General features: G+C 42.0%; 1 protein-coding gene and 1 long non-coding RNA gene across 3 annotated transcripts; both read right to left on the bottom strand.

Moving 5' to 3' along the window:
* Window positions 1-74: 74 nt before the first annotated feature.
* On the bottom strand, window positions 75-1324 carry LOC147612798 (F-box/kelch-repeat protein At1g16250-like). Its single transcript, XM_086783567.1, has 2 exons — window positions 277-1324; window positions 75-157 (listed from the first exon to the last, which is right to left on the bottom strand). Exons 1-2 carry the CDS (start codon window positions 1322-1324, stop codon window positions 75-77), a joined length of 1131 nt encoding a protein of 376 aa, XP_086639693.1.
* A 13831-nt stretch (window positions 1325-15155) lies between these two features.
* LOC147612797 (uncharacterized) lies at window positions 15156-17077 on the bottom strand. Of its 2 annotated transcripts, none has more exons than XR_015263445.1 (4): window positions 16951-17077; window positions 16735-16867; window positions 16362-16584; window positions 15156-15361 (listed from the first exon to the last, which is right to left on the bottom strand). It is a non-coding gene; the product is annotated as an uncharacterized LOC147612797 (long non-coding RNA). The 2 variants fall into 2 exon arrangements; XR_015263446.1 differs by lacking the exon at window positions 15156-15361 and adding an exon at window positions 16037-16282.
* Between the last annotated feature and the right edge of the window lie 1177 nt (window positions 17078-18254).

Genomic DNA, 18254 nt, shown 5'->3' with positions numbered 1-18254 from the left:
CATCACATAGCAGATCTTTCAAACATGATGGAATACAAGCTAGTCCTAGGGGCTTTACACAAATGCCCCACCCTTCAGGGTTTGACAGAAATTCTGAGGACGGCAGGGGATGGCAAATATGGACAGCAGCGGATGGGTGAAGATGGACGGGCAGCCACTAATATCAGACAGTAATTACAACGGCAGTAAACATAAGATGTAAAAAGTTAAATGGAAAGGGAAGTTGTCTCCATGACAGAGGCTGCACATTTGGCTTGGTAGCAAGCATATACATACCTCTGCCACTCCGTAGAGTCACCCATAATTCATTTCCCACTGCTATTATGTGGTAGACACTGGCATCTGGTAAACAATCTGCTGGGATCCTTCCCAAGGAAATCCACTGTTTGCTCTTCTTATCATAGCACATGAGCTCACGCAACAACTGCTCGTCTGATGAAATGTCATTAAATGCATACAACTGGTCTTTCATCACTGTGAGCACGGGCCTACGTGCCATCCACATCTGCCACATTTCTGGTGCCAGAATCCACTCCCCTCTCCTTGGATCCCAAAACTCTGGGATTTCTCCTCCAAACACATAGAAAGAGCCATCAAGTGCGACTCCCACGCCGTCAGGGTGGAGCTCAGCCATGTCAGGTAGTGTCTCCCACTGCCTGGTGCTCAGGTTGAACCTCTCTGCGCTCCTGGTGTGGATGTAGGAGTTGGGATTGTAGCCACCCGCTGCGTACACGAAGCTGTCCAAAGTGTCATGTGCGGGCATCAGCCGGTGTACGGCCATAGAAGAAGGGGCAGGCAGCGGGCGCCACTGCCTGCCCACGGCGTCCAGGCAAAGCATCTCTTCCATGGCCCTCTTTTTGCTGGCGTCGAAAACGGTGACCAGAAGCTCGTTGTGAGCCCCAGCCATCACATTCAACTCAAGCATGGGGTGAGGGATCTCAAGAAGCGACGAGGGGAGGTGTACGGTCCAGCAGCGATCGAGCAGCGGGTCCACTAGCAGAAGCGCCTTCACATACACGATGCCATCGCGGTCATCCTCGTGCTTTGTGTTTATGCACACGGCAAGCCACTGCTCGTTGATGCCCGCCTCGCGTCGCACGGAGTCAACGGCGGCAGGCCGGAGGGCGTCCCTCCAAGCCCTTGAGACGCGCCGTGCGTGAGAATGCAGGCCCCTTGGCAGCCTTGCCAGGCACAGCATGGCAAGCTCGTCGGGCAGCCCCGGTATCATCGCGGGAGGCAGAGCTGAAGCTTCCACCTCGTCCTCGTCCTCCTCCTCCTCCTCCTCCAAGGGCGGTTCCAGCACTATAGGACGTTTTCGCCACATGCTCGGATAATCCACCGACAAGAACCCTCTTACCATGCACCTACAGAGTTTTGAATGTAGCAAGCAACAAAATGACCCCTTCTTAGTCATATGAGGAGAAGTAGACAATTTTTGTTCATCTTTGTATGCATGTCTTCTCCTATGAATCTCACACACATTAACACATAACCCTCTCCTGAAGAACTCATAAATACATAAAAATCCATAAACATTGTTCGTTTTTAAGTTCATAAGTATAACTAATCCCATGCTTAACTATTGCTGTTGTTGATGTACAAAGGATTAGGTGCACCAGAGCTTTTGTCAACCACTAGGCTAGTTGCTCCTTTCCTATCCATCATCCAATAAAATTTTGAATAAGTCATTAATTTGTAATAGATTCTATTAATGAAAAAAAATCAATTTTCAATTTTTGGTTTGTTCTTTGATGTTTACCAAACAGTATGCCTTTTTCAAGTGGAGATCGCGTGAATCTTGTTCACAACAATGTGTACATGTTGGTTCCGGTATTGTATTGCAATCGGAAGCTGGACGACATAGAGTTCATGGTGTTATTTTGCCTAAAAATTGCGTAGGCATTTCTGTCGATGCTTGTGAAAAGAAAAACGCACCTTTACCATTCACAATACAGAATGGTGAAATTGCATATCTTGATGAGGCAATCAAATCCATCATAATTTGGCCTACAAAACATCTGGTAAGAGAAGTATTTTGCTCTTATGATTTTTTGGTCTATCTTGCCTTGTCAATCTGTGACATTTTGTGGTACATTGTTATGTATGTACAAATGGAGAAAGATGACGCTGCACAAGAGGTTTAGGGTTGGGAAAAAGACTCAACCGTTGAGAAAGTCACAAGGGCTTCCAAATGGAAGCAAGTTTCTTCGAGAAGTCCTACTTTTCTCAAACGCAGTGAAGTGGAGGATGAGGCGGAGGCAGAGGCAGAGGAGGAAGGAGTAAGAGAAGATATATTCAAAGTAACATATTCTACCAAGCTTCATTTGAACAATAGAGAGACTAATGGTAAGCCTTTTACCTCATTCATTATTGGGATTATACTTTGTTCATGAAATGAAACATAATAACAATTGCACACTTCTTATCCTCATACAGGATCCTCATACAGGTTACAAAGTCCACTCCAATGCATCATGTCCCTCTTTGTCATTTAGTGAGCAACCTTCGCATAAGAAGGCTTCAAAATAGATATCAGAAACTCAGTTATGTATGGATATGTGAGGAATAAGGCAAAGCTTATATGCTTGTTTTTGTAGTCATCAAAGTTGCCTATGAGAGACATAACGGAAGCAGACAAGGCATCTTGGGATGACATATGGCACAAGAAAAATGAGGACTTTGAGAACCTAATCAAAGATACGAAGTGGTCATTCATCTCGAAGAAAATGTTTTACGTTTGGGATGGAAACCATTGGTTAGTTACGAGATGGCCAATGAATGATTCCATAAGCATGTAAATGGCTTCAATATGCAATCCAAAGCATCAATGGTGCATCCATAGCATGTATTGTCATTTAACACATCATTACTTATGCAATTGGCAATCCATAAGCTTGAAATTCCATCCAATGATGCCACAATAAGCCCAATCTTGGCCAAATGTCCAAAATGAAAGCCTATGCTAGCATTATGGCATAAGCAATAGCCTCAATGAGTTCCCAATGGCAAGAGGGAATGACCTATTTCTGAGAAATTAGGGTTTCTTGAAGAAATCCCTAAATGCCATTGAATCTTGCAAGAAATCAAGATTTGGCAATAGAAACTCACCAATGGCTCTTAGGAAACGCCAATGCTTGGAGTTAATGAAGATTAATAGCCCTCTCTTTGTTTAGATTTGTGAAGAACTATTCTTTGGTTTGTCCACTTCAAGAGAGCTCTAAAGTCTCCAAGATCTTCAAGAAATATGCCAAGAATGTCTTCTTTGACCTCCCAATACCAATGTTAAACTATAGAAGCTATCAAATCAAAATTCCCTCCTAGGCTGGAAATCGCCACCACCAACTTCCTAGGACTTTTGAAAGAGAAGAAAACACCAACTAAGCTTCTAAATGTGTTCCTAAGCTAGTAGATGATGAGTATGATGGATCTTAAACACCATAGAAGCTTGAGAACACCATTTCTAGGTTTTCTTGAACACATAGGAAGAGAGAAAATTAGAGAATACATGCTTCAAAAATAGGTCAAAATGGTGCTCTCTATGTTGCTAAGAATGTCCCCGACCAAAGTCCCAAGGTTGTGTTTAAAAACGGCTACTGTGTGATGAACCCTGGCCATGGAAAGCTTGAGGAAAAGTGGAAAAGAAGGTAAAAATGTAATTATCATAAAATTAACACTAACCACTCCCACTTAGTTCAAATTTGGTCCATAACCTTTTAAAATTTTGGTTCTATGCTCAGATTTGGTCCAAGAACCATAGTCTCACCAAAACAAATTGGCAAAAATCAATGGAACCATGGATCAAAACACATGAGCTCTAATACCAATTCAAATGGAGTGACCATAAGCTGAGATCTGGGACAAATCATTATGTTAATTAACATGCAATTAGCAAGAAATCATACATAATGCCTAAGTGGTTAGCCTTTCACCAAAGGATGGAAATAGCCTTCCATAAGCCAAGGTATGGTAGCTCTAGGCTCCAATGTACATTCCAAAAGTCATATGATCAAAAGGTACAAATGAAGATCCATGTGCCCCTTTTATAGTTGAGCCTATGCATATGCCCTAACTAAAGTGCCTACTTTATTACAAGAATAGGGCATTGTTATGGGCTACCACACCTCCAAGAGAGAACTCTACACATTCACCTAATGGATGAGCAATAGATCACAACTGTTGTCATAGGGTACTTATTACTAATTCTTTGAACTTGAGTCCCTTGAGACCTCCAAGCTCACTTGTTAAGCTCCAACCTCCAAGCTGTCACCGTAGAGTCGTTCACACCGTCGTATAAGGCAATCACTCTCTCTCTCTCACTCTCTCACACAAGCATGAATCACACAAGTATGAAAGAGGCACAATGCTAGAATGCTCTCACTCCTTCAATCTCCTTCAAGACACAAGGGAGAGCTCTCTATAGCACAAAGGGGATTGTGTCTTTTCATTATAAGAAAATGTCTTATATACATTTGGCCCTTATTCACACTTGGGCACCCAAAACAAACTAATGAGGCCTTGGGTGGCCAATATCTCATAATGTACAACTTTTATAATGCCGTTTCATAACACTTATTAATGTTCTCAATTGAGGATCATGTTTGTTAATCTAAAATGGGATTAACATCCTCCCCTTCCTGATGTAGGTTCTATCCACAGAACCTGTTATCGAGGTCTTAAGACCTAGTCACCGAACTCATGTCGGTAGAAGTTCCTCTTGGATTGGAGCTTCTTGAGTGTACGTCGAAAATCCGAATGTAATCTCCAGAATCCGGTATCCACCGTATCTTTGAAAGTGATGCGCATATATCCTGGAAGACATCGAAGCCGGTGGTAATAATAAAGCATGATTCTCCTATCTGATGGCCCTTGGTTCATGTCGAACCTTAGGTGTTCTACCTCTATCATAAGGCTCATTTGGTTGGTCTATGAGCACCACCACTAATTTTAAAAATCTGACGCTGGCAACAATAGCGAGGTCGGGAATGCTATGCCATACCCTAATCCATGTTAGTATATGTTGTCTTTGTTCCTGAATGTGGGAAAATGTTGCTAGAATAAAGATGGGGAAGTTGTAGCACACATGTGAGTCACGCTCTTTTGGCTTCTTGAAACTCCAGTGGTGTGTTCATCATCTTTTAATTGGCATGTATAATGGATCGACCCGCAGTGTTGGTGGCGCGCTCATGTACACTTGGTTGTATTCTAGAATTGCCAGGTACTCGGCTGAATTCCAAAATCTTCCAGGCGGGGGTGCTCTATAGTAGTGACTATTGTGACGTAGCCACCTCTTGTGTGCAAGCACAAAGTTTAGTTTTCTCCACCTACGAAAACTATAGCTGATCATAAATGTTACTATCCTTATCTCTAGCAAATCAGCTAAGTGAGGATTGGCCAGCTTTATGTGCCTGGCTACATTCTCCCATAATGTGCCCTCTCCCGCCAATGGAAGCAGTTCTTCTAAGTCAGGTCGTGGGGCACGGAGAGGGTATGGTACATTATGCTGTTTTGTTGGAGTGACTTCTGAATATGCTTTTGGCATGATCCAGCGTGTGGGATCAAAGGGAATAATTTGCATGAGTACCTTGAACATAATTTGGGCTTCAAAAGAGGATTGCCTGCTCGTATGAGCCCCTCGTACTCTGCAGGCTGACAAAGAATCCAAGTTGGTATCATCAATAAATGGTTCAAGATTATCTTGCGGGATGGTGTGTCTTACCTCTTGAGAGTGCCTTGTTGGAGATGGGGTAGGTGCCAGTACCTCCTCGGGGGGGTGAGAGTGTTAGTGGGAAAATCTATCTCAGGAGGATAAAAAGATGAGAAAATGCATTCAGCCTCTCAGATGTGTTAGTAGGTTGTGTGTTAGGATATGGGTTAAGTAGCTTACTAGCAACATTAGAGTAGATAGGGTAAGTGGATTTTGAAAATGAAGAAGAAGATTCTTCTTGACCCTATCCTGGTGACTAGGCTTATGAGACTTAATAAATTCCCGTAAGTGTGGAATTTCTTCTTCGTTTATAGTGGGATACTCTATATGGGTAGCATCAAAATTGTATTGTACAGTTGTCAACATGGCTTCTAAATGTTTGTAGATATTAGTGTAGAGTTTTAGAATGCCAAAAGGATGATAGAGAGTGGACTCACATAGGTTTAGATGTTGGTGAGTGTTATATACCTCTAGCCAGCCCGTGACTTATGACCCATTGGTAACTATGTGCTATGACTTCGTAGTTGGCGGGCGTCTCTGGAATGTCATCTGGGACAAGCAGGTCTAATTTTTCGACACTGTTGTCCAAAATTTCTGAGTTTTGGAGAACGCAACACCAACTACAAAGGTTTAGCACGATAGGATGTAGGGGATAGAAAAAGATGTCATGGGGATTAGTCAATACTAAGTCACCCCTCAAAACTCCCATGATTATGGTAGTATCAACATCTCTTTCCATTTTTTTTAAATTAATGTTAGTTATATCTTCAGATAGATTTATGTCATGTTGAAGTAGAGAGAGGGTTATTGTAGACAAAAACAAAGAAAGAGTTTGAGGAGGGGCTCGAGGAGTTATTAGCAACTGTCCCAACTTGGAGGCGTACTCAAGGAGGAGACAAAGATCATCATTGGGTTTGGGCCGTTGACTTCTTTCTTGGATTGCGAGCTGACGCTCCAATTCTTGTAGATGGGAGTATGTTTTGCTATATGAGGTTTGAAACTATTGTCTCTCAGACCATCCTTGCACCATCCAGTTCTTCAAATCTTTGTTTTGCATCTTCTTGGGCTCGCCGAGTGGTTTCTTCCCTTGCTTGAGTGTCGGTAATCAGTTGGAGTCTTTACGCCGTCAACCTCTCAGTGTCTTGAAATTGTTTCATAAGCTGTGTCATTATTTTCTTGTGTGCCAACTCATTTCTGTGTGCTTCTGTCTGGCTTGCACTTATTGCTTCATTGAGAGCTCTGATCTTCTCTGCATGAGCCTTGTTGGTCTGTTCCCTTTCCTGTTGTAGATGGTTTGTCCTCTCTTCCTCTGCTTTGATCTGTGCTGTTAGTTGTGTGATTTGGTGTTGCAATACTTCTTCCTTGGCCCTGGCATTGGCTTGGAAGTTCTATACTTGTTGTGCATGGAGTGTCGTGAGTTCCTTTGTGTAGTTGACTTCTTTCTGGGTTGTTCTTTTGCTTGTTCCGATTTGGCATTGAGATCAACATTCTCCTTGATCTTTTGTACTATTGTTTGGCTTAATACCAGGTTATTATTCTCCATTGCATTGTACCTTTTCTCATACTCTTCTGTAGCTTTCAAACTCTTCATAATGATCTCTTTGTGGGTTGTCTTAGCTGCTTCCAAGTTTGCCTTTAACTTTTGAACTTGTGCTGATATATCTTTGACTTGCTTCCAGAGTGCAGTGTTACGGTCATGGAGCATATGTGTTGTTAGGAGGTGACATCGCCAAACTTTTTGTTCTTGCTCCCACATTGCATTGGTGCCTAATTTTGTCTCCAGTCCAGTCTGTGGTTGGTTGAGCAGCTCGTCAAGTCCTTCTATGGTCTCCTGCAAAAATTGTTAATAATCAATGTTTTGTAGGGAGGCCAGCTGCTGGGGTAGACTTCCTTCGTCTTCCAATCTTCTCCTTTTTCTTCTTGGACTTGACGGCTCTGGAGTTCTTTGTCTTTTACTTGCTTCCATGGGTTCCTCTAGTTCCTATACTTGGGCTGCGGGGCTGCCTCTTCATCTTGTCTTTCCTCAGCTTGTATAAGCGTTTGTTGAATCTGGAGCTCTCTGTTTGTGTCTCTGCCAGACTTGTGTCTTTGAGAGGAGATAAGTCTGTAAATATAAGTTGGGTTGGGCTTGTTGGAGGAGTGATCTGCTGTGTGGTAAGTACGGATTTCTATGGCCACTTCGTCTTGTAGTCTTTGTGACTTAGCAGCAACATCGGTGAGCACCCCCCTCATCTTTTTATCTGTTCTCTTCTTGCGATCTTTCTTCATCTGCTTTATTATATCCTTGGTCTCCATCAAGATGGCTTTCACTTCATGTACATCTTCAGCGTTGCTACTGTTAACGTGGGCTGGTTTGGTAGTAGTGTCAACTGCATATGTTCCTCCGATTCAAGCTCCTTGAGAGGTCTTTTGGCTACATGATAGAGAAGCTAGGTGAGAAGGAGATATTTTAGATTGGTGGGCCTTCAAATAGTTCTCCATCTCCTTATGTAGATAGTATGCCCAATCTTCTTCTTTCTCTTCATGTACTTTTGCTATTCTGTTGAGACCCACTTTGTTGTATCTGTCTACTGGCTTTATTTGCATCATTAAAGACATGGCCCTGCAAGCCTTCTTTGTAGCCTCATCTTGGATATTCTCATACTTTGTACCACTCGAATTGTATAAACTCTTTTTCAGCATGGCCTCCAAAGACATGGCCCTGCAAGCCTTCTTTGTAGCCTCATCTTGGATATTCTCGTACTTTGTACCACTCGAATTGTATAAACTCTTCTTCAGCATGGCCTCCAAAGGCATCTTGTCAATATGTTGTGTTGGTGGGCCCTGATTGTGGCTGGAAGTGTAGAGCTTCCCTTATTAGGTTCTCTGTGATGAGGAGTTCTTCTGTAGTGCTGTCTACCTTGGTGATTCTCCCTCTTTTGGTCCCCTTGTAGGTCTTCAGGTACTCCACGTAGAGTTCTCTGTCGATAGTGTGGGGGAGTATCTATGCCATCCTCCCAAGACCGACTTTATCTAATTTTGCCTTAACTTCAACCTCTTCCAGTATCTATAAACATTCCGGGCTGTGGTACTGGCTACCTTTCCATAGGCTGTATATGAGATTTCTTACGGATGAAGGTCCCATGGAAAGGTTGAGCATAAGGACCCAAGAAGTTCAGCTTCAATCACTATGTTCCCCCTCTTCTCTAACTAGTTGGGGATCCAGTAGCACTGCTGGCTTGAGTTGTAGATGGGTTCTCGTGGGCTTCGGACTCCGAGGCTGACATCTGTATTAGGCACATAGGATCAGTCGAATGACCGGTGGGGTTAATATCTTTATCTTCTTCTTTTTCTATTCTATTCTTTTTTCTTTTTTTAATTAATTTATGGGGGAACATGTTAGTATAATTGAAGAGTGTGTTAGTGTATGAGCAATCCTTTGGTGTGTTAATAGTCAGTTCATGGCAAGGTAGGAGTGAATACGTGAATGTGCAGGCCGTGAAAAGGTGAGGCCATGAAAGGGTTAGTCCGTGAAAGGCTTTAAACATGAAAGCGCAGACACAGTTTTCGTGAAAGTGCAGGCCGTGAAAGTGTTAGTCCGTGAAAAGCTCTAGCCGTGAAAGGCTCAGGGCATGAAAAGCTCTTTCGTGAAAGTGTAGGCACAATTTTCATGAAAGCTTTGGCCATGAAAAGGTGCAGTTTTCATGAAAGTGCAGGTCGTGAAAGGCTCTGGCCGTGAAAGGATCAGGCGGTGAAAGTGTTAGTCCATGAAAAGCTCTGGCCGTGAAAGGCTCAGACAGTGAAAGGTTCTGGCCGTGAAAGGATCTTTCGTGAAAGTGCAAGCATAGGCTTTGTGAAAGCTTTGGCCATGAAAGGCTCTGGCCATGAAAGGTTCTGGCCGTGAAAGGCTCTTTCGTGAAAGTGCAACCATAGTTTTCGTGAAAGATCCTGGTCGTGAAAGGCTCAGACCGTGAAAGGTCCTGGCTGCTGTGAAAGGCTCTTTCGTGAAAGTGCAAGCACAGTTTTCGTGAAAGCTCTGGCCGTGAAAATCTCTTTCGTGAAAGTGCAGAAAGTATTTTTATTCATTTGATTATGTTTGGTGTATGAGGAGACACCAATCTTTTGTAAATTTTTTGAATGAATGTGAAGGGCTTCAGGTCATTTGTGTTACCACTTAATGTGTATTGTGATTCTTGAAGAACACAAAACGAAAACAAAAAACAAACAAAAAAGATAAGATAAGATAAGACGAGGATCAAGCTCCCACCTCGAAGGAATAGTCGAGAATTGCTGTGAAGAGAGATGGCGAGCTCATAAGATGCACATGGAAGCGAATGCAGACTATTAATCCATGCACACGATGCGAAATGACGAAAAAAGGAAGGAAAATCGATTTTATAACGTAGTCGACAGGGTGACTATCTTAATGATGAATGCCACATGGCACTGTGTGATTGGCTGTTGAAAAATTACCGTTTCACGGCGTGAACTATTTTGAAGTCTTTCATGGGTGAACCTTTGTAATGTGGTTCATAGCGTGAACCTTTGTAATGTGGTTCATAGCGTGAACCTTTGTAATGTGGTTCACAGCGTGAACGTTTGTAATGTGGTTCACGGCGTGAACTTTTTTTGATCTTGTTCATGGCGTGAACCTATTTTCTGCAGTTTCACGTGGAATGCATAAGATTGAATTCTTCTCATTTTTCCTTTATGCTCAAGCAATCAAACATGCACATGATGAGTGAATGATACATTGCTTACCTTGTACCAATTTGTGCAATCATTGGATACCTTTTGTTTATTGCCATGAGAACCAAGGGGTCACTTGGGCACTTTTGGGCATTTGTTGATGCAATTGTTTTTTAGTTCCATGTGGGAGTTTTTTATTGTTCCTTCCACCCAATTGAACAATTTTGTCGCTGTGTCTGGTTATAGAGGGCTTATACCTGCATCTCCTTGCTGAATTTATTTGTTTTTACCCTTAAGTTCCCTATTTAGCTCTGTAGCCAAAGTGGGTACTTTCGTTGCTTTGGGAATTCCCAACCCATTTGGCTAGGGTTGCTTTTTCCTCCACACAAGGGTTGGTATGGTGCTTGCTTGAGTCAGGAGATGATGTTTCACGCTTTTACAATCCTCTTTTTGATTATTCAACTTGTTTGTGGTATTAGCCACCACTGAGTGGGGTTTGGGTACCCATATTGCTACATTGCCTTGATAGTATCCTTGTGCTCGCCGTAAGTCCTTTCGGACCCATTGCTCATGGGCTCCTGTCTCTTTGGATGCTTGGAGTCTTGCCAATTAGTTCGAGTCAACAAGGTCTGACTTTTGAATTGTTTGTAGATTCTTCTTTGGTACTTTATATCATTCATGGTGTCCATCTTGTTTGGTTGATCTGTTAGTTTATTCTTGGGCACCCACTTTTGTGTACCCTTAGATGTAGGGTATTGTGTGTGAGCTTCGTGGAACGGTTGCTAGTTTTGTCCTCTGAGGTGTTGCCATTGTACTCGTTGTTTGTTCATTAGTTATGATGTGCTTCCCTCTATTTGTCAAGTTCCATAAGGGTATGGACATGACCTTCTTGCCTGTGCTTATCAATGTTGTTCGTTCTTCCCATTGGATATTGCATTTACTGGCACAGATCCAAGATTGTCCTAGAATCATCTCTTCTTCCATGGAACCTACAGGCATGACAAACACCTTCTCGACCAAGGAATTATTTTTTATGGAATGGGCTTTTGTGGCTATCAAGTGAATGCTACGAACTTGCGCATCAGTGGGTTCAAGGTGTGGTTTACCTAATGCTACCCAGGTTTCATATGAGATCAAGTTATGACTTGACCCCGTATCTATTAATGCAATGCTTTTTGCATGGCCTTTAGTTATAGTAAGTCCCACCTTGAGTTGTGCTGGCTCAATGTTTAGTTCCCCTTCGTCCAAAAGGGTCACAGAAGCCATGTTGACATGTATCAGTCTTTTGTGTAGTAATTGTTTAGCTTTGATCTCTCTAGCCTTAGCCTCTTCTTGTGCTTACTGTATCTTTTCTTTTGCAAGCTGCTTCTGTTGTTTTAAGAGATGTTCTTGTTGCAAGAGCATCTCTTGTGGGTCAGTGGTCCACAGTATTTTTTTTATTTACTTCCATTGACATAACCCTCCATTTGGATGCTGTCAATTGTCTCAATTGGAACAGACCCCTGAGGTGTGATTTTTGATACTTGGAATGGTCCCACGCCTCGATATTTAAGTTTCTTTTTCCCGGTGCCACCGACACCATACATGAGGTTCAGGCTACATTCGATCTTGGGGCTTCTGGCTTCTACCCAGACCCAGAATTTTACAGCATAATCTCCCACCACCAACAACTCTTTTTATTTCAGGTACTTGAGAAGAGGTTTTGTTCTTACGGAACTGGAACCAATGCACGAAAGCATCACTCTGATGTGCCTGGAGTTCGGTGGCATACCATTGTTAGCAAGCCACTTGTTTTCAAAATTGGCCACATGGATATCCGAGTCATCTTTCTTTTTGCCATGAAATTTTGGATACTTCAGAGATACCCACTAAGCATGAGTGGGACACCGCTTCAAAGGAGGGAGTGGGACACCACCTAAACCACAGGGAGCTGGCGGTGGTAGTCCAGCAGCACCAAATCCCATAAAGAGAAGTAGGCCGCCAGAGTAATGAAAATGAGGGGGAGAGGGAGAGCTTGAGTTCCTTGCAAGCAAACACGTGCACACATACACCCCCACACACAAGAGATAGCAAAACACAAGAGAGAGGTGGGTGGCTGGATAAACTAAAGAGATAAGAGTACACATTTTAAGGAAAAGTACTCTCTTAGTGTATAACATACAATGGTTGGTCCATAGTGTGAACCCAACTTACATATGAGTTGGTGCTATAACTGTGCCATATCCAAATATGGCTGTCACACGGTCTGTCATCCACTGGTGGCATATCAACCATAATCTCACCAACCATGCCAATGTGAACGGAAGTGTGGAGGATATCACCCAAGTGGGTCATCAATGTCCACAGCACTAGTTAAGCTTGATATCTCAACACAAAGGCAATCAAAGTCCTAGCAATTATACTATCACATCAGCCTCCATTTGATCCTCTGGATCGCTGGAATCCAAATCCACATCTACTTTTACCTGGAGATCCTCCTCCCAGAGTTGTTTCAAATGGATAAAAGCCTACCACCAAAGAGAGATGTTGATCATGGTATAGAACTTGAACCAAATGCAAATGCGGTCAACAAGCCTCCATATAGGCTCTCTAAGGTGGAAAAAGATGAAGAAGCAATGCAAGTTAAGGAACTCTTGGATAAAAGATGGGTGGAACCAAGCCAATCACCATTTGCTTCACCCATACTTTTGGTGAAGAAGAAAGATGGGACATTCAGTATGTGCATTGATTATCGTGATCTCAACAAGGTCACCATCAAGATTAGATTCTTGATCCGTCATGGCAGGTAGATCCCTCATATCGGCATGGCAGGTAGATCCCTCATATCGGCATTCTCAATCCATCATATCGACATTCTTGATCTGTCATGGAAGGTAGATCCGTCGTCTTGCACCACCAAATGCTAAAAGAATTCATTGCCCCACTTGTCGTTAGCAAGGAGGAGAAGATTCATGACATTGAACTATGAGAATGGTGGAAAAGCAATAGGAAGCCCGCATAAGATTAAAAGAAACGAGCAAAAAGAGAAAAACTAAATCGCTCACAAAAGGTGATAAACTCCACCCTATCCACAAGATGCCAAAAGCATGTTAAAAGGATGGCAATATGAGGTGAAACAGAAGGAGGCTCATCAAGAAGGGAAAAAACATTAACACTGGGACAACCAAATAGATGTCATCCAAAACAAAACAAACATTCCATGATAGACCTAGGGAAATAATAAAGCGAAAAATGATAACACCCTACAGAGACTGAGAAAGGAGATAAGACCAAGACAAATCCATATAGGCACCTCATGCTCTCAAGATCACAAGAAAACCAAAGACATATTCAAGCACTAGAGTGTAGCAAGATCGCCAAAAGTTTTGGTAGGTATGTTGACATGCTCTCAAGATCACAAGAAAACCGAAGACATATCCGAGCACTAAAACACATAGGATCGCCAAAAGTGTTGGCACATATGTCAACACATGAATTTAATAATAAAGAAACACATTGTAGATTATATATGGTAGACATAATCAAAGACACAAGAAAGAAAGTATCATATAGCAATGAATCAGGTTGCATCTATATTCCTTGATAAAAGATTGATTGATTACAATAGCGCTTATTAGTGCAAAAGTACAAATAGATATTCGGTTTGAGAATTGAAGCGGTACCCCTTTCTACCTGATGATTGTTGATGTCTTGAATATGCTAAAGTAACTATGAGATAATCATAGTATGCTAGCTAAAGTTATGACTAGATTCAGAGTGAAGCACCTCTAGTACCCCAAAGGGAAGAAGCAAGCATGGCCACAATTTTGTTGACACCACACCACCCACCATTGACCCACACTTCCTCTCTCCATACCTTGTGTACGATCTTTTTCTTTTTCTTTTCCCTCCACTTGTGACACATCCAACGTAGCAGTAGTCAAAATGATTGACATCTTGACTGTGTTAGTTGTAGCATGTATGTGAGCATGTATGTGAGCAAGGAATCTTATGAATTTAACAATAGAAGCATTTATCTCATTCCCAACTACTACATTTGAATCTTTGATTGGTGCACTTTACATACCATCTTTGCTATTACCTTGTTGATGAGTTGTTGCTATTAGTTTCTTGCTACATGTCTTGTCTTATTTCATTATATTGTTTATATTTCTTTGTAACAATTTTGAGAATGTATTGTTGACCAAATAAGCTCTAAAAACCTAATCTTAAATGGCAAAAAAATAATACAACTTGACCAAGACACCCCAAACAAACAACGAGCAAGCGTGAGCGAGCCAGAGGAAGACCGAGCAAGTGGGAAGGCTAGAGGCCATCATGACAATGCTATACAATGACAAAACAAATGCTCGTCTCCTCTCTCTCTCTCTCTCTCTCTCTCTCTCTCTCTCTCTCTCTCTCTCTCTCTCTCTCTCTCTCTCACACACACACACACACACACACACACCCCATGTGCACACACACAAGATTGAAGCCATGCCCTTGCGCGTACTTAAGTATGTCTATTGCCTCTTCAAACACTCATACACAAGATTGAAGCCATGCCCTTGCGCGTACTTAAGTATGTCTATTGCCTCTTCAAACACTCATACACATAATATATAATTATGATGCACTATGTTATTGGTCTAGCTGCAACACAATGACAAAACAAAATGCTCCTCTCTCTCTCTCTCTCTCTCTCTCTCTCTCTCTCTCTCTCTCTCTCTCTCTCTCTCTCTCTCTCTCTCTCTCTCTCTCAAGCCGTAATACACACAATAGATAATTACGATGCACTAAGACATTGGTCTATTCGCAACAAAATTACAAAGGTTGTAATGAGGTTCAATCGGTGGCACATCTATATGTGAATTTTAATCGACACAACTTTCATCATCCAAAAATAAGCATCGTCATCAGTGATGCTCTCCTGTGACCTTGTCATTCGGCGATCTCGAGCCATCCCGAGCCATCTCCAAAGCAATCACCTCAGCATAATCTAGCAAGACACTTAACATGGACAAAGAACTTGCTCAACCAATGAAGACCTTGTAATGGCATTATAGAAATGTAAACAAACTAGTCACAACCAAATAACAATCTCAGACATTATCTTACTCAATTTGCATCAGCCACATGTGCACACACACCACATATGGGTTCATGCATATAACATCACCAATCAAAAATCTAAAGACGTGAATCTCATCTAATATAGCATCAACACCTGTTTTGATTACACAACTAAAACATAGTGATAGTGAAACCATAACAAAAGTTAGCAAGCCTTAATGAAACGAAAAGAATTCCCATGAATGTTTGAGGTAGAGTCTTTCTCTCTCATCGAATTCTACTGAGAGAAAACCACATGCATCTCTTTCTCTCTCTCAAGATACTCCCCACGACTCATGTCGATCCACCACGGGCAGTTTTCTAGTTCCCACTTAGAGAGGGAGTGCATGTCCAGGCTATACATGGTAGTAGTGTCATTAGAGATAGACATCCACACTCGACAAGCGACCGGAAGAGTGGACATATGACCACCCTCTTTTAAAAACATGAAATATCTGCCACACAAAAAGAATTAAAGAAGACACAACAAAAGCAAAAGATGCTTGAGACACGGCGGCGCAGATAAATACCGCAAGCTATCAAGAAAGAAAACTCAAAGCACATTATACCCATTGTGCAACCATCTGAATCAAGTCATACTTTCTCAAGTTCTTTAACTCTACATTCTTCTCCCTACTCTCTAGTTAGACTAAAGTAGGAAAGAGCGACTTGCGTTTTTCCATCCTAACCTCCTCATAAAATTGTTGCAATGGGAACTCCTCAGTCAAGACCAAACCCCCAAGTTTATCGATGAAATCTTTGAGCACATCACGTGCTCTTGCAAGAATTCTCTCCAACACCGACTCCCTCCACAACCAACTGAAGAGAAGGAAGAAAGCATAATTATATGTTGCAAACACGTTATGACACTCAAAAGAAAGCATTATTATGTATTCACCTTCTGAACTCGTGATCCCTCTTGGAAGACCATAGACTCCTCTGGTTGCTTTATTTGCCTCCAATAGTGACAACCAAAGAACCTTTGTCTCCGTTGAAACTTGTGGAAAAAAAGCTAGTAGATTAATCTTTTCTAGTTTGGCATAGCTTTGTGCATCCCATTTGAGTGAAAGCATTCTTTGCCACCAACCATCACCGAGGTTGGGATCCACAATATTTAATATCTTTTTTGCAAACACACACGTAATTAATTATACATTAAACAACAAAGTAAACACAACTACGTTCAAGCTTAATTAAAGTAAACACATGTAATTAATTATACATTAAACAACAAAGTAAACATGACTACGTTGAACAATTCTCAAGCTTACCTTCCCAATTTTGTCACTATATTTCCTTGTGAGGTCATCAAGCTCTTTTACCTCCTATCTCTTAAACTATTTTGTAAACAGAGAGGGGGCGAAGGGGATCCAACTTTTCATGGAGTTCTTTGTTCATTTGAACCTAGAGGAAAAGTGTGAAGAACATTCAATGTAAAACCAAAAAAAAAATCCAATGGCTTATGAAAATAGTTCAAAGAACCATACATTAGAAACTAGCCGAGCTAGGTATCTCCTTGTGTGTCAAGGGAAACCAAGGCTTGGCGCCCTTGGTATTCTTTCTCCTTATTCTCATGATCAAATCAACATCTTCGGGAGACAACTCCTTAAGATAGATAATCCTCCGGATTAGCAGTGCATATATTAAACGTTATTCACCAACTCATCCCGAAGAGATATAGCAACCAAAGCATGTGTGTTAAGGCTACATGCAAAATCTCAAGTTAGTCCAAATTGCAAAAATCAACAAGCAAGCTTTGAGTAATCAGACACTTATAAATTCATGCATTGGAAGCAAGAAAGGAGAGCAATCTTGCTCACTTTCCTTTATCGTAGAAAGCACATGCACATGCTTCTCTTCACGAGACGATGAAGGAATCTCTCGGGCAATGGCCCCCATCCAAAGCCACGGTTCGATGATTACCCTCCCAAACATAAAACATATGATTGAACAAATGTTTCAAGCAAGGACTCAATCTCAACTCATCTTCAAACTCCATGTTCATATCTAGCCAAATGGGATCTCAAGTAGCCAATCTCGGCAGTCACCAAATTAACATCACCTGGTTAGTGCAAATGGAAACTATGCAAACACCCTTCTCAGGCACATATCCCTCCTTACCAAATGCAATCTTTAACCCAGATAGATCATCCCTAAGTCCTCTCACCTTTGCATAAGGAAGCATGATGCGACACAATGGAATGGGTGGACACTCAAAGCAACTGAGCACCCTAGGATTTTAAAGCATATCCTCCCCCTTAACCATGGACGTACCACTCTCATCATTCACAACACTATCACTCAAAGCTTCTAGTCACAAGACATACGGGACAATCTGGAGTTGAGGTTCATTCTCATCAACAATCTGGTCATCCTCACCATCTCTACCCAACCATTCATTACCCTCATGCACCTCAATAGTAGGCTCATCTCGTGGCTCTTCCACCACCATCTCAAGTGTTGATCCCCCACCTCTTCTTCCTCTTCGGGAGCTAGTCCCAGGGCTTGATGTCACACTAAAACAACATTAGAGACAAGCACACAAGAAAAAAGCCAAAGGTCACTTCACATTGCATAAGCATGTCATGAAAGTCATGAGAAAACACTAGTGAAGAGGTTTCACCTCTTTCGGGGGGTTCGAGCATTCTGCAAAACAAGAATCTCCACTGCAAAAACCATAGACTTACATGTTCATCATACAATCCCCAAACGTTCTCTCTCTCACTATGTGTCCTCTCTCCATCTCTCTCTCCCTCTCTCTCTCTCTCTATCTCTCTCATGCTCTCTCTCT

The sequence above is a fragment of the Cibotium barometz genome, chromosome 45 (assembly GCF_041138505.1).
Source record: "Cibotium barometz isolate CiBa-2024 chromosome 45, ASM4113850v1, whole genome shotgun sequence".
NCBI classification, from domain to species: domain Eukaryota; kingdom Viridiplantae; phylum Streptophyta; class Polypodiopsida; order Cyatheales; family Cibotiaceae; genus Cibotium; species Cibotium barometz.
This window is presented reverse-complemented; position numbering and strand designations above follow the sequence as displayed.

Coding starts and splice junctions, on each gene's coding strand:
- LOC147612798 (XM_086783567.1), bottom strand. CDS start 1,324: ATGTGGCGAAAACGTCCTATAGTGCTGGAACCGCCCTTGGAGGAGGAG. Junction 158..276: donor GACTCTACGGAGTGGCAGAG/GTATGTATATGC, acceptor GTCTGATATTAG/TGGCTGCCCGTCCATCTTCA.